General features: G+C 38.1%; 1 protein-coding gene across 3 annotated transcripts in view; it reads right to left on the reverse strand.

Annotated features, from left to right (window-relative positions):
- Positions 1–14575, reverse strand: part of LOC132105948 (uveal autoantigen with coiled-coil domains and ankyrin repeats protein-like) — a 63094-nt gene that overhangs the window by 21836 nt on the left and 26683 nt on the right. For 2 of the 3 annotated variants that reach the window (XM_059511534.1, XM_059511516.1), the window contains exon 2: positions 4193–4323. In XM_059511534.1, coding sequence (XP_059367517.1) covers positions 4193–4323 — 131 coding nt within the window. Of the gene's footprint in view, positions 1–4192; positions 4324–4885; positions 5048–14575 lie in introns of those variants that run through there. The other variant, XM_059511524.1, reaches the window with a different exon arrangement.

Raw genomic sequence — 14575 nt, forward strand, 5'->3', positions numbered from 1 at the left:
CATTCTAGCTTGGCTCCATCTCCTTGGCAGACTCACATATCTGTGGCTTCAAGACACATTATGTATTTATAGAGGGAATCTGAATTCAAAACAAGACTATTGCATGCTGTACTAGTCTGTCACCAGAGTCTCTGTAGTTCAGCAAAAGCCATTTCAGTGTATCTGAATATCTGCTAAGTGTGGAATGCATTAGGAATTTCACTTTACTGAACGCAAGACTTTTAAAGACTTCTTACTTAAAAGCCTCTTATAGTAGAAAAATATTAAGTAACTCAAAAAGTCTTTATGTATTCAGTCTCCAAAACATTCCTTTCGGTCACATCGGTCAACGGTGAACAAACTGAGAACATTTACTAGTCATAAATATTTCTTACAAGTCAAGCATGTTTAAAATAATAATAATAATAATAATAATAATAATAATAATAATACAATAATTCCAAATAATACTATAAAGTTTGAGTTTTGAGACTGTAGTGTGATACTCCCAAATTAAAGAAGAACTGGTGTGCTTCCAGGGACCTGCATACCAGTTATTTCAGTATTATTTATAAACATATTATAGTATGTATTTATATTTTTAATTGCCATTCATAATTTTATTTTAACATTTTCAATTTAATTTAAGTTTCAATAACATTTTAATGTGTTTGTCATTTATATTGTTTTGTTTTTTATAGGTTGTATAATTTTTAATTTTAAAGTTTTTATTTATGTTTTAGTAACTTTTTTAAGTTTAAGGTTTTGCTATTTAATATTTCTATTTTATTTCAGCTTTATTTCAATTACAAACCCGATTCCAAAAAATTTGGGACACTGTACAAATTGTGAGTAAAAAAGGAATGGAATGATTTACAAATCTCATAAACTTATATTTTATTCACAATAGAATATCATATCAAATGTTGAAAGTGAGACATTTTGAAATGTCATGCCAAATATTGGCTCATTTTGGATTTCATGAGAGCTACACATTCCAAAAAAGTTGGGGCAGGTAGCAATAAAAGGCCGGAAAAGTTAAATGTACATATAAGGAACAGCTGGAGGACCAATTTGCAACTTATTAGGTCAACTGGCAACATGATTGGGTATAAAGTGTGTCTCTCAGAGTAGCAGTGTCTCTCAGAAGTCAAGATGGGCAGAGGATCACCAATTCCCCCAATGCTGTGGCGAAAAATAGTGGAGCAATATCAGAAAGGAGTTTCTCAGAGAAAAATTGCAAAGAGTTTAAAGTTATCATCATCTACAGTGCATAATATCATCCAAAGATTCAGAGAATCTGGAACAATCCCTGTGCGTAAGGGTCAAGGCCGGAAAACCATACTGGATGCCTGTGATTTTCGGCACTGCATCACATACAGGAATGCTACTGTAATGGAAATCACAACATGGGCTCAGGAATACTTCCAGAAATCGGTGAACACAATCCATGTGCCATTCGTCGTTGCCGGCTAAAACTCTATAGTTCAAAACAGAAGCCATATCTAAACATGATCCAGAAGCGCAGGCGTTTTCTCTGGGCCAAGGCTCATTTAAAATGGACTGTGGTAAAGTGGAAAACTGATCTGTAGTCAGACGAATCAAAATATGAAGTTCTTTTTGGAAAACTGGGACACCATGCCATCCGGACTAAAGAGGACAAGGACAACCCAAGTTGTTATCAGCGCTCAGTTCAGAAGCCTGCATCTCTGATGGTATGGGGTTGCATGAGTGCGTGTGACATGGGAAGCTTACACATCTGGAAAGACATCATCAATGCTGGTATATCCAAGTTCTAGAACAACATATGCTCCCATCCAGACGTCGTCTCTTTCAGGAAAGACCTTGTAACATGACAATGCCAGACCAAATACTGCATCAATTACAACATCATGGCTGCATAGAAGGATCAGGGTACTGAAATGGCCAGCCTGCAGTCCAGATCTTTCACCCATAGAAAACATTTGGTGCATCATAAAGAGGAAGATACGACGAAGATGACCTAAGACAGTTGAGCAACTATGACTGTTGATGCCATGAAATTTAAAATCAACTTATTTTTCCCTTAAAATTATACATTCTCAGTTTAAACATATGTCATCTATGTTTTTTTCTGAATAAAATATTGAAATTTGAAACTTCCACATCATTGCATTATGTTTTTATTCACAATTTGCACAGTGTCCCAACTTTTTTGGAATCGGGTTTGTACTAAAAATTATTTTTAACCGTTTTCATACTTGCAATTTTATTTAAACAACGCCCTATTATGTTTCAGTTCCTAACAAAGTTACAGGCCAACTTATTCACTACCAAAACCAATTTTACTCTCACTTGGAACTTGCCAAGTGTTGATTGCAAACAGTGTACAAATCTATTTTCAAAACTGGATGTGTTACAGAAACAAAATGTTACTGCCACAGCAGGAAGGCTTAGTCTGTTTCCTGTGAGCTAACCAGCTATTAGTAAGCTCCATCAAGCAGGTGAATTTCATTCCATACTGTTACTAAAAGAATTTGCTCCTTTCCATCTGCCCACAAGGCAAAAATGCTGTCATAACGCAGGTTACCAAATTACACACCAGAACTACTGGGTTACACCTTACAAGCCCTGTGGTCTGCCCTCCCTGTTAGCTATTCTGACCGTTGAGGGAAATAACAGGCTGGAGATGCAGTCTGCATGTGAGGTCCTGCTATATATGAACAGAGGATTTCCTCAAATCTCAAGTCAACATTTGACCTGTGTATTCCACTCGACTATGCACAAAAAGGCTGCATATCCCCATATTCAGGTCATCTGGCAACCATTATGGTGCACTGACATCCATAAGCATGTTTCATATAGCAGGCTGGTGTTTATTAATTGAGCTCTGTTACACTATAACGCCGACCCGGCGACTGTGACGGTGACCGATGCTCTTGATTTAGTCCTGAGAAATTCTAGCACCCTATTACAAGTCAAGCTCTTCTCCTACCAACAACACAAGAAGAATCTCACACTATGACAAAATACCCAAAGGGGAAGCTTATGGCTTTAAATGAGGGAATGAAACAAAGCTGTGGTTAAATCAAGCTGTGTCTATGCCCTACATTGACTCTTGTCGAGGCAGTAAAACATCAGAAACAGATGGGAGGCCAACCAGGCTTTCTAAAACAGAAAAAGACACAGTTGATCCACCAGTGAAAGTCTACTGTGTGGCAGTGTAATAATGTGGAACATCAATCAGTGATATCGAATAATGGGGTTCAATAATTCACCCTGGACCTCCAAAATACTTTTCCTGCATTTATCTCAAAATAAAAAGGCATAATCTAAAGCTCTCTGGACTTGGAGCTTTTATAAGAAGATTGAGTAAGCAGTTAATATGATGGTTTAGGAAGGCGGGGTCTAGCTCCTAAATTAAATAGTCTGTGTACATAAGCATAGATTTACTCACTGAAGACCCACTTCCGGCCCAGGAGACCCCGACTGTTCTGGACTCATCTTGTCTGTGCCGAGTCAAGCTCTAACTAAAACACGTTTTCCAATCTTAACTCAAACTCTTGGACACACACAAAATGCTTCAGTACAGATTGGACCAGAACATGAACCTATCAGTGAAACTTTAAAGACCAACACATGAACAACCACATAAATACATGCATAAATAAATAGGACTCTCTAATTAAAGAAAATGGCTAATGAAGTGACAATCAGTCTGATGCATGATAAAGCTGTGCACTATATTGAAAGCATGAGTTTAATATCATGATACAGCAGAAACCCCAAGACAATTAAGAAAATGTATTATTTTTTTCCTATAATGAAAAATTTTGAACACTATTGATGCCTATACGTCTACAGTAATACAAGACATATGCAGATGTAAAAAGTGTTAAATTATTTGTGGAACTATGAGAGATGTATTATTATGAGAAATCTCACAGTTTGTACAAAATGACATAATTAGGCTGGTTTCAGGGTTAATCCCATCAAGAGCGGCCACATTTCTTAAGGACGCGTTCCTAAGTTAAATATTAGACCACACGCAAAGAGAATGCAGGGTTCTGGAAACAAGTTTTGCAATCTAGGACTGTTTAACTTCACATGCTTTCTTAAACACATAAACAAAAAAATATATCTGGATAAAGTAGTTGACCTTACTAATAGTCTAATCAGTTATCAGATGACTAGTCAACCATGGTGACCCATCCCGAGTAACAGAGATACTTACGCAGAGCACCCCTCTACGTCAAGTTTGGTGGGAATTATGTCTTTCTTGCCAAGCACTACTGCAACCTTGTCCACCTCCTTCTTCTCCACTGCCTTCATCAGCCTGTCGTCATACTTATTCCAGTCTGTGTTCTAAAAGACAGAGAGAGAAGAACACTCATAACATCAGCATGTACACAAAGACAGCAGTGTCATGTTTAATAAAGCTGCTGAGTTGACACCTATTGTTCATGAATCCCCTAATGATCAGGGTGGTGATCACAAGTGTAATTAGCTGAATGAAGGAATGTTAACTCCAGTACATCACGTATTCAAAGATTTAAAAGAACAACAGGAAATGAAAGGCTTGGAGTATTCGCAAAACAAAGAGTATGAGAGCTTTTCTTACATAAATTGAGGGGGGGGGGGTCACTTTAAGCCTGGCATGATCATACAAGTTCACAAAAGCTTTTCAAAAGACTTCTAAGCTCCAAAAGGTCTCAGGCAACAGTTCAAGCTCCAGGAGAATTCTGCTGCATTCCTAAGTTCTATGTTATTCTCCCACACCGGATCAGTGCCAAACAAACACATACACTCAATTATATAATTGGTCACTATCCCTCCATCCTTTGCATACATAAGAGAAAAAAAACTCAAAGTTTAACACAGCAAAGTTTAAGGGAAAAGTACTACTGGAGAATCTCTTGATACCTACAAAGTACATGGACGTGCATTTGAGCCATCGACTCATCTTGGTGGTCCTTTTGCTGTAGTCTTGAATACAAAAATATGAAAAGGTTCTGTCTGACCAAATGAACACTCAGCCAGTGAGTGTTTGTGTTCTTCAGATGAATCCCCCTCTCCAGCAGGCAGCCTGCACCTCGAGTCAGCAAACTTCTCTCCAGCCCACAGCCTCTCCACGGTACTTCATTACGGCACAAGAAACGGTGAAAACACACAGAGGGTGAGCCACTGTAGCACAGGTACCAGCCCCGCTACAGCAGCTCCTCCTCTGGGGCTGAGTCTCTGTCTCTTCTCCTCTCTGTCAGACCGCCCTAATATCCATACGGCCTCTCTATCCTGCTTTCCTTTCTCTTCTCCTCTGTTTCTGTCTGTAATCTGCTTTGCTCCTCTTTGCCAAATGGCAAGGTTGTTCAACCTCTGGCGTTAAATATGCAAGCTCTTCCAGGTCTAAAATATCTCTGTAAGCAGCACACAGACAAGCTCAGAGTGGTTACCTCTTTATTTTTGAACCTCAGGCCTTCCTCCAATGACTGATTGTGGTAGAACTGCTAATAATAAACCATCCAAGCATATCTAGTCCATGAGTAATGTTTACGGTGACACCCATGAGCAACAAGGCCAGCCAAATGAAAGAAACCTCATTGCTGGAGGCACATACTGTATGCTCCTCTGCACCCACAGCCTCATATAAAGCTATAACCATTAATCTCTAGGAGATTAAAGTCTCTGGTCCAGACCAGGTCATCATCTGGCGGTCTGAGGAGATGCTTGCAGCCTCATGCAAACCAGGGGGTCTGAGATGACGAATGAAGCACACGGTAGGAGGATTAGGTGTCGACTTTTTACATTCAACTGTCTGGCATATGGAGCCTGAAACCCTGTTTACAATCGGCCCATGCCATCTCTGTATCTGCAAAGACAAACACTACGCAAAATATCTATTTCCAAAAGCAAGACGTCAGCTTTTACTTTAGTAGGTGAGAGACTTGAAAGTGGATCCAAAGGCTGCAGGGACGCATTAGATTTTCACACCAGCGCCAGTGAGGGAGTTCAGTTACCCCTTAATATGCCCTTCTAGCCCCACCAATACAGCAGAATACATGTGAGAATACACACACATATAGCATGTCATAAGTGGGGTGCTGGGCAAGGTATTGACTCCCAAAACCTGCTTGGTCCTATAGAAACAATGAAACCGAAATGGATTCAAATAGGGTCTAGTACCTTAAATAAGCACAACGGTGAGTGCGTGAATGTGTGGACTATTTCGGTTTTGTTTTGTCTTTTGCAGAGGACACTGGGTGAATAGGCCAAATACCTCACAACTGTAATTCAGTGCCATATTAAAGTACGAGACAAAAGAAAATGTTCACTGTGTGTCTGTTTGTTTGGGCACATGTGATCAATATTGTATTAATGAAGATTTATAGTTCAAGCCTTGAAATTAGTTATGTAGACAAAGAGATTCCTTTGCAAAACTGAGGAGCCAAAAGAAGGTGGCCAACACATTTGAGAACCTCTTCAATACTGATTTTAATGTCATCACACATAAAACTTCAGTGTGCAGAGCTGTAATCTTTGCAAAGGGTGGCAAATTAAAGATATTTTTTAAGAGTACAGAAGTTCAACAGTCATTTCATAATTTTCATATTACCATTTGTGTAATTTCATAGATTCGATGAACTTACTATTGTTGTAAAATAAAAAATAAAATAAAAAATAATAATAATAATAATAATAATAAGTAAAGAATGAATAGGTGTGGCCAATATTTTGACTGGTTTGTTTACACCATTATACACACACTTACTCAAACACAAGATGGTTGTATGTGGACAACCCTTTCAAATGAATGGGTTTGACTATTCCAGTAATTCAAGACAATTATGAAGCACTACACAAACCATGTTCTCAGCAAGATTCAATAAATATTTTGAGACCATATTCATTAAAATAGGCTCATACAAAAATAATCACCTTTTTGGATATATTTAATTATCAATAGTTAATGACTTCATATGAATGATTTATCACTTTTGACTAACAGGTTAACAAATTGATGATGTGTTCTGTGTGAGGTGACAATGGCACAAAGTTTGCTGCAGCTTCTGACACAGTTTGGTATCATTCCAGCAAATTTGTTGATGTGTTAAACCATAACATGAAATCCATAACTTTTGGGCAGTATGGTCTGAAGATGATCCAAGCCAATTTTAGTGAAAAACTGAAAAACTGTCTAGGACAAGTTCTTAAAAGTATGTGTTTCGAACTATAAAAAAAAATTTGAAAAAAAAAATAAATAAATGTAACACCCATAGAATTTTACATTTTTGTGGGGGTGGTTTTTAACTTTGCATGAGCCAAGGAATCAGAGGAAAAAATTATTTTTCTAAACTTTATGGTTCAAAAGCATAAGGATAAGCATATATGCAACAAGAGCTGTTGGTGGCGCTTAAGGATTTGAGTTAGAGACCCCAAACTTGCTATGGTTAATGTGAGACTGTCCTCTATCTGTGTGCCAAATTTCATAACTTCCATTAAACAGGTCTATGGGCTGCCATAGACTCCCAGAGCAGGAGATGGAGGAAGAATAATAATAATAATAAGAATGTCAACGTATACAATAGGTGCCATTGCACCTTCAGTACTTGGCCCCTAATAATGCCTTCTGCTGTAGCTCTCACATCAAATAACAACTCCTCAGACGCCACGGCAGGTTTAATGTCAGCAACACTGAAAGTGATTAAACGATAGTTCGCCCCAATTCTGTCATAATTTACTCACCCTTATATCATTCTAAACCTCTAGGACTTTTTCGTCTGTGGAAGACAAAGGATGGTATTTTGATTACCATATTTTCCGGACTATAAGTCGCACCCGAGTATAAGTCGCATCAGTCCAAAAATACATCATGAGGAAAAAACATATATAAGTCGCACTGGACTATAAGTCGCATTTATTTAGAACCAAGAACCAAGAGATAACATTACCATCTACAGCCGCGAGAGGGCGCTCTGTGCTGCTCAGTGTAGACTACAGGAGCACTGAGCAGCTTAGAACGCCCTCTTGCGGCTGTAGACGGTAATGTTTTCTCTTGGTTCATTTCTCTCGGTTCATGTCAAATTAATTTTGATAAATAAGTCGCACCTGACTATAAGTCAAAACTATGAAAAAAAGTGCGACTTATAGTCCAGAAAATACGGTAATGGTAAAATATGTCTTGACTTTCATTATATAAACAAAAGACACTGCTTTCCCTAAATATTTTATAAAAGTCATGCAGGTTTGAAGTGACATGAGTGAGAAAAGGACAAAAAATTTTATTGTTGGAATCAGTGTTGGGGAGTAACTAGTTACATGTAACGGCGTTACGTAATTTAATTACAAAATAAATGTAACAGTAATCAGTTACAGTTACTAAGAAAAAATGAGTAATTAAATTACAGTTACTTATGAAAATTGAAACGATTACAAAGAGGATTACATTTGAATATTTACACACATCCACATACAGCTTATTTCTTTCCCAAATTGCACTAAGACATATGGCCCATAATCTCCGAGACACGGAAAACACATTCGTAGAATCGAGTAATAAAAAATGGAATTCAGCCTATAACGCGGACGCAATATGCCACATTTTGGATGAATAAATCAAAAGTAGGTCAGTACACTTGAATCAAAACCGATATGGACTGATGTTTGTGAATATTAAGCCGCAAAAAGACTGAATATGAATCCTGCACGTTCTGCCTGTCTGTGGAAATCAGGCGCTGACTGGTCATCGGGAGAACCGGGACTATTCCCGGTGGCCTGGCAGACGATTTGGCCTTCTACTTTAATATTGTTATTGTATAATTGCAGGCCGAATATACTAAAGCGATTATTTCCGAATCCGCCATTCGATAATTAAATCTCTAATAAATCATGAATCGGTTAGTCGTGACTGGCAATGGTTGGGCTCGCGCGCTCTCCGCGCCTCCGCCGAGCGGTTTGGATCAGACTCCGAGTAATCAATGCGAGAGAGAGAGACCGGAGTGAACTGTGTAAGCGCACAGCTGGAGCAGAGAAGCGACACTTCTGTTCAGGGTTTCAGGTGCAGGTCAGTTTCATCTGTAAATATGCTAATGTAGTTTTGTCTTTGTTTACTTAGTCAAGCAGCAGCAGCACATTGCTCGCAATCACTCAAAATACTGTATAAACGACGTCATTATTATCTTTTGTAATGTTACAGTAGTAAGTTAGCAGACAAATCATCATATTTTATCATAGGTTTAGGGGGAGCTTTAATGTAAAAGGAAAATAAATGTAGCCTATGGTATGGCACTAAAATGGTTTAACTATGGAATTTGTAGTAAAAATAAATACAAGTGGTAATTAATTTGCCAAAAAAACAAAATTGCACTTACAAAACATGGTAAAAGTCAAATAAAAATCTTCAGTATTAAAGTCATGAGAGAGATGGATGGATAATGGAAGTGAATGTGCAGTTTAGGAGAGAACTCTTGATTACGTTGCAAGTCCCCCAACCTAAGGATTCAAATCTTTTTGATGTCAGGTCCAAAAAAAAAATTGGGTTTTCCATGTTTCAGAATGGGTTGTGGGTGTATGAGTGTGAGATTTCCCAGACTATTTTTTTCCCAGTCCGCCCCTCATGGAAATTAATCTCTAGAATAGTCACTTCATGAGCATTTTTTACTTATTTTGAGAAACTATCATCATATCATATACAAAGAGACAGCAGTGTTTCAAAAAGACACCAACGTTTCAGGAGTTTAGTACACAAAATAGGACACATGCTTATTAGATAACCGTATTTGAGTTGATGTATATGCTTTTATTTTTTTATTAACTATTTTTCCCCAAACCATTGTTAGATGCAGTTAGATGCCTGTAGTTATGCAAAGATTTGGTTTCAAAAACAGTATCTATAAACTATTTCTTTTGATTTTAAATCTGCTTTGAACTTCAGATCAATCTCTAAGTAAAGTCTGATTGTGTGGTGGATGTGTTCAAATGTGATCATCTTAATTCAAGTGATGAAGGATGGTGAAAGTCTGACAGTATTGAGCACTACTGTAAGGTTAAACCTGCATGGTGTAAAATGGTTGAAGATGATTAACAGTTGCAAATTAACATTCATTAGAAATTTATAAAAGTAATCAAAATGTACTCAAAAGTAATTAGTTACATTACTTTATTAAAGTAATTAAAAAAGTTACACTACTATTACATTTTAAATAGGGTAACTTGTAATCTGTAACCTATTACATTTCCAAAGTAACCTTCCCAACACTGGTTGGAATAATACATCAAGCACTTAGTATTGCAGTACAGTAGTACAGATTAGTGCACTCATTTTCAGTACAGTACAGTACAGCAGTACAGATTAGTGCACTCATTTTCTTTCCCATTAAAAAATAAAAAATAAAAATAAAATCATGATCAATGCATTTATTGATTCAAATTAAAACTCAAAAGTCTCAACCTCTAGGTACAGTAGACGTGTGTGTGAATATGTCATGCACAAAACAAAATGAATTTCCATACAAGAGGCGGGTGCAAACAGGTTGGTTTGCGGTTTGTTTATAAAAGTTGAGTAATAGGGAGTGTTGTTTTTCTAGTGCAGATTTAACTTGTCCATGAAATCTACACAAAAATGCACTCTATGGCATGTTTTCAACACAAACAGGTTAATAGGACCAAAAAGGTATGAAGTGATAAGCTCTCTGGTTGGACAATCTATCTAGGATGAATCTTGGCTGCCAGGCAGTCTGGGTGACTGGGTGTTATAATTCATGTCAACACCTTGTAAAAATGAAACCCTATCCCCCATCCCAAATCACACACACATATACACCCACAAAGTCTTGCCTGGCAACAGCGAACGTACATGGCCATAAATCAAGACACTTGTATATAGATACTTGTGTCCAGATGTACAAAGATAACACATGAGTGTAAGAGAGCAAAACCAGGCAGTTATTATGGGTGCGACAGGGAGCAATCAAGTATGTGTCTCGTTGCCAGAAAAAAATCCCATACAAGAGTAACCACCTCAGTGCTTTAACTACTAACCTGCAAAAGCCCAAAGGCCATATGTTGACAGCTACAAATAATTAATGGCATAAGCTGAAATCTGCACAACAGTTCACTCAACCGATTCATCATCACTGATCCCTGTAAGCACACTTGCAGTTAAAAATCAGGTCATCACATACATCTGTTTTGGTCATTTTTCCACTCTCCTCACACAGAAAACTCTCGTCCCATCAGGCCAGTGACATGTCATCCACACATCAACGGATCTGATTTAGTGCTGCACTAACCACAGATAGATGAGCTGCTCTTGAATCAGCCCCCTCAAAGTGGAGCAGTAATGCTGGATTTAGACCGTTCTGGAGGCAATCGTAACCCTCTCAAGCGACTGTAGAGGGTGAGATTGCTGAAGGTGGGAAGAGAGGGAAAGAACAGGATTCTTTGAGTTCAGTGATTCAGCCCCATCACTAATTCCACATCAAAAACATCTCACAGTCAGATATCACGAGCCTGAAGAAGAGAATACTGGTGTTACATCCCCTTTTTGTAAAAATAAATAAATACACACACACACACACACACACACACACACACACACACAAAATAAACAATATAAGTAGTAAAATCATCTCTGGTCACATTTTTTAATGTGATACAAATTTTTTATTAATTTTAATTTATATTTTAAATAAAGCTAAAAACAAAATCTAAATATTAAATGATTTAATTACACACACACACACACACACACACACGTTTGTTTTTGTGAAAAGTGGGGACATCCCATGGGCATAATGGTTTTTATACTGTACAAACTGTATATTCTATCGCCCTACACCAACCCTACACCTAACCCTAACAGGAAACTTTTTTACTTTTTAAAAAAAAAAACTCATTCTGTTTGATTTATAAGCATTTTGAAAAATGGGGACATGGGTTATGTCCTCATAAGTCACCCTCTCCTTGTAATACCGGTCATACCCATGTCATTATACAAAGTTGTTTTCTGATGTGTCACAAAAACATGCGCACACACACACATATATAACGAATAATTGACAACGGGCCATTGAATTATTAGGAAAAAAAATGCACAGACAACGCGAAGGAGGCTTGAGCCGTTGATAGCATTCTAATGCAGTTGTTAATGAAATTATTAGAAAGAGAACAAGAGAGACAGAGACACACAGAGAAAGAGAAAGAAAAGAGAGAGAGAGAGAGAGAGAGAGAGAGAGAGAGAGAGAGAGAGAGAGAGATCTTGTGTGAATTAGGCTACCTCTGTGCGCCCCTTAACAGAGTTATGCAGCAGCGTATCTATAGAGCGCTGGTATTACCTCGCTAGTGAGAAATGTCATGGTAAGTTGCTATGCTTAACAGGCTAACTAATAAAATCGTCAGGGCAGCGCTGACTACACCTTTTTATGCAAACTGCATGACCGTTATTATACAGTTATCTATGCGAAGTAATATGGAATTGTAATGCGGTCAAGAGAGCTGCCTGGAACTACGTTCGCCGTTTGAAAATAATGGTGCACCTCCATTAACGTTCGTCAGCCAATCAGATTCAAGCATTCAATGGCCCCGTAGTATAAATATGTATATACAGGTACTGGTCATATAATTAGAATATCATCAAAAGGTTGATTTGTTTCAATAATTCCATTCAAAAAGTGAAACTTGTATATTATATTCATTCATTACACACAGACTGATATATTTCAAATGTTTATTTCTTTGCATTTTGATGATTATAACTGACAAAAAAGGAAAATCCCAAATTCAGTATCTCAGAAAATTTTTATATTACTTAAGACCAATACAAAGAAAATATTTTTTGAAATCTTGGACAACCAAAAAGTATGAAAATGAAAAGTATGAGCATGTACAGTCAATATTTAGCTGGTAGCTTTGGCACTGTGTGCTGGGGCCAATTCCAGTTGGAAAATGAAATCTGCATCTCCATAAAGTTGGTCAGCAGCAGGAAGCATGAAGTGCTATAAAACTTCCTGGTATACAGCTGTGTTGACCTTGGACCTCAGAAAACACAGTGGACCAACACCAGCAGATGACATGGCACACCAAACCATCAATGACTGTGGAAACTTTACACTGGACCTCAAGCAACATGGATTGTGTGCCTCTCCTCTCTTCCTCCGGACTCTGGGACCCTGATATCCAAAGGAAATGCAACATCTACTTTCATCAGAGAACATCATTTTGGACCACTCAGCAGCAGTCCAGTCCTTTTTGTCTTTAGACGCTTCTGACGCTCTCTGTTGTTCAAGAGTGGCTTGACAAGGAATGCGACAGCTGAAACCCATGTATTGCATACGTCTGTGCGTAGTGGTTCTTGAAGCACTGACTCCAACTGCGGTCCACTCTTTGTGAATCTCCACCACATTTTTGAATGGGTTCTGTTTCACAATCTTCTCCAGGGTGTGGTTATCCCCATTGCTTGTACACTTTTTCTTCTACCACATCTTTTCCTTCCCTTCACCTCTCTATTAATATGCTTGGACACAGAGCTCTGTGAACAGCCAGCCTCTTTTGCAGTGACCTTTTGTGTCTTACCCTCCTTGTGCATGGTGTCAATGGTCGTCTTTTGGACAACTGTCAAGTCAGCAGTCTTCCCCATGATTGTGTAGCCTACAGAACTAGACTGAGAGACCATTTAAAGGCTTTGCAGGTGTTTTGAGTTAATTAGCTGATTAGAGAGTGGCACCAGGTGTCTTCAATATTGAACCTTTTCACAATATTAAAATTTTCTGAGATACTGAATTTAGGATTTTCCTTAGTTGTCAGTTATAAACATCAAAATTAAAAAAGAAATAAACATTTGAAATATATCAGTCTGTGTGTAATGAATTAATATAATATACAAGTTTAACATTTTGAATGGAATTAGTTAAATAAATCAACTTTTTGATGATTTAATTCTAATTATATGACCATCATCTGTATGTGTGTGTTTGTGCATGTGTATGTATGTACTATATATACACCAAAAGCTGATACCACACAGCGTGTAAATAGAGCTGTGTTTAGAAAAAGAAACACCAACAACAGGGAGTAGAATGGAGATATTACAGATTAAGTTTGTCTATGATGTACATGTAAGTAATTAATATAACGTTAAAGTTCAGTAAATTCAGTATCCATGCCTGTATAGTGGACGTGCGCAAGCTGATAAGCAGAGCGCGTGGCGGCACAGATGCACAAGCTTGTCGAGGGAATATCTCGCAGACATCACTGGAAAGTAGAAATGCACTGATCGATCAGCCAGGGATCAGAATCGTATGATTTTCCTCATGATCGGCCCAGATCGGTGACCAGCCGATCAGTCTTCTTTCCGATTTCGAGCAGATCCGTTTTGCATTAGCTGCACATTCTCTTGCTCTTCTCTCCAATGACCCCTTCTCTCACAGACACACACACACACACACACATCTCATTTGCTCCGGTTTAATAGTGCTTGTATTGTGCATTATTTTAGTCATTCCTGCAGGTCTTGCGCTTACAGTACACCAAAGGTGCGTGCACCACCACTGATCTAAATTAGTGGAGCGCACAAGCCGGTCTCAGTCTCAAACAACTTGTGAGCCACAATTACCAAAATGAGTGG

Source organism: Carassius carassius, chromosome 2 (genome assembly GCF_963082965.1).
Source record: "Carassius carassius chromosome 2, fCarCar2.1, whole genome shotgun sequence".
Taxonomy (NCBI): domain Eukaryota; kingdom Metazoa; phylum Chordata; class Actinopteri; order Cypriniformes; family Cyprinidae; genus Carassius; species Carassius carassius.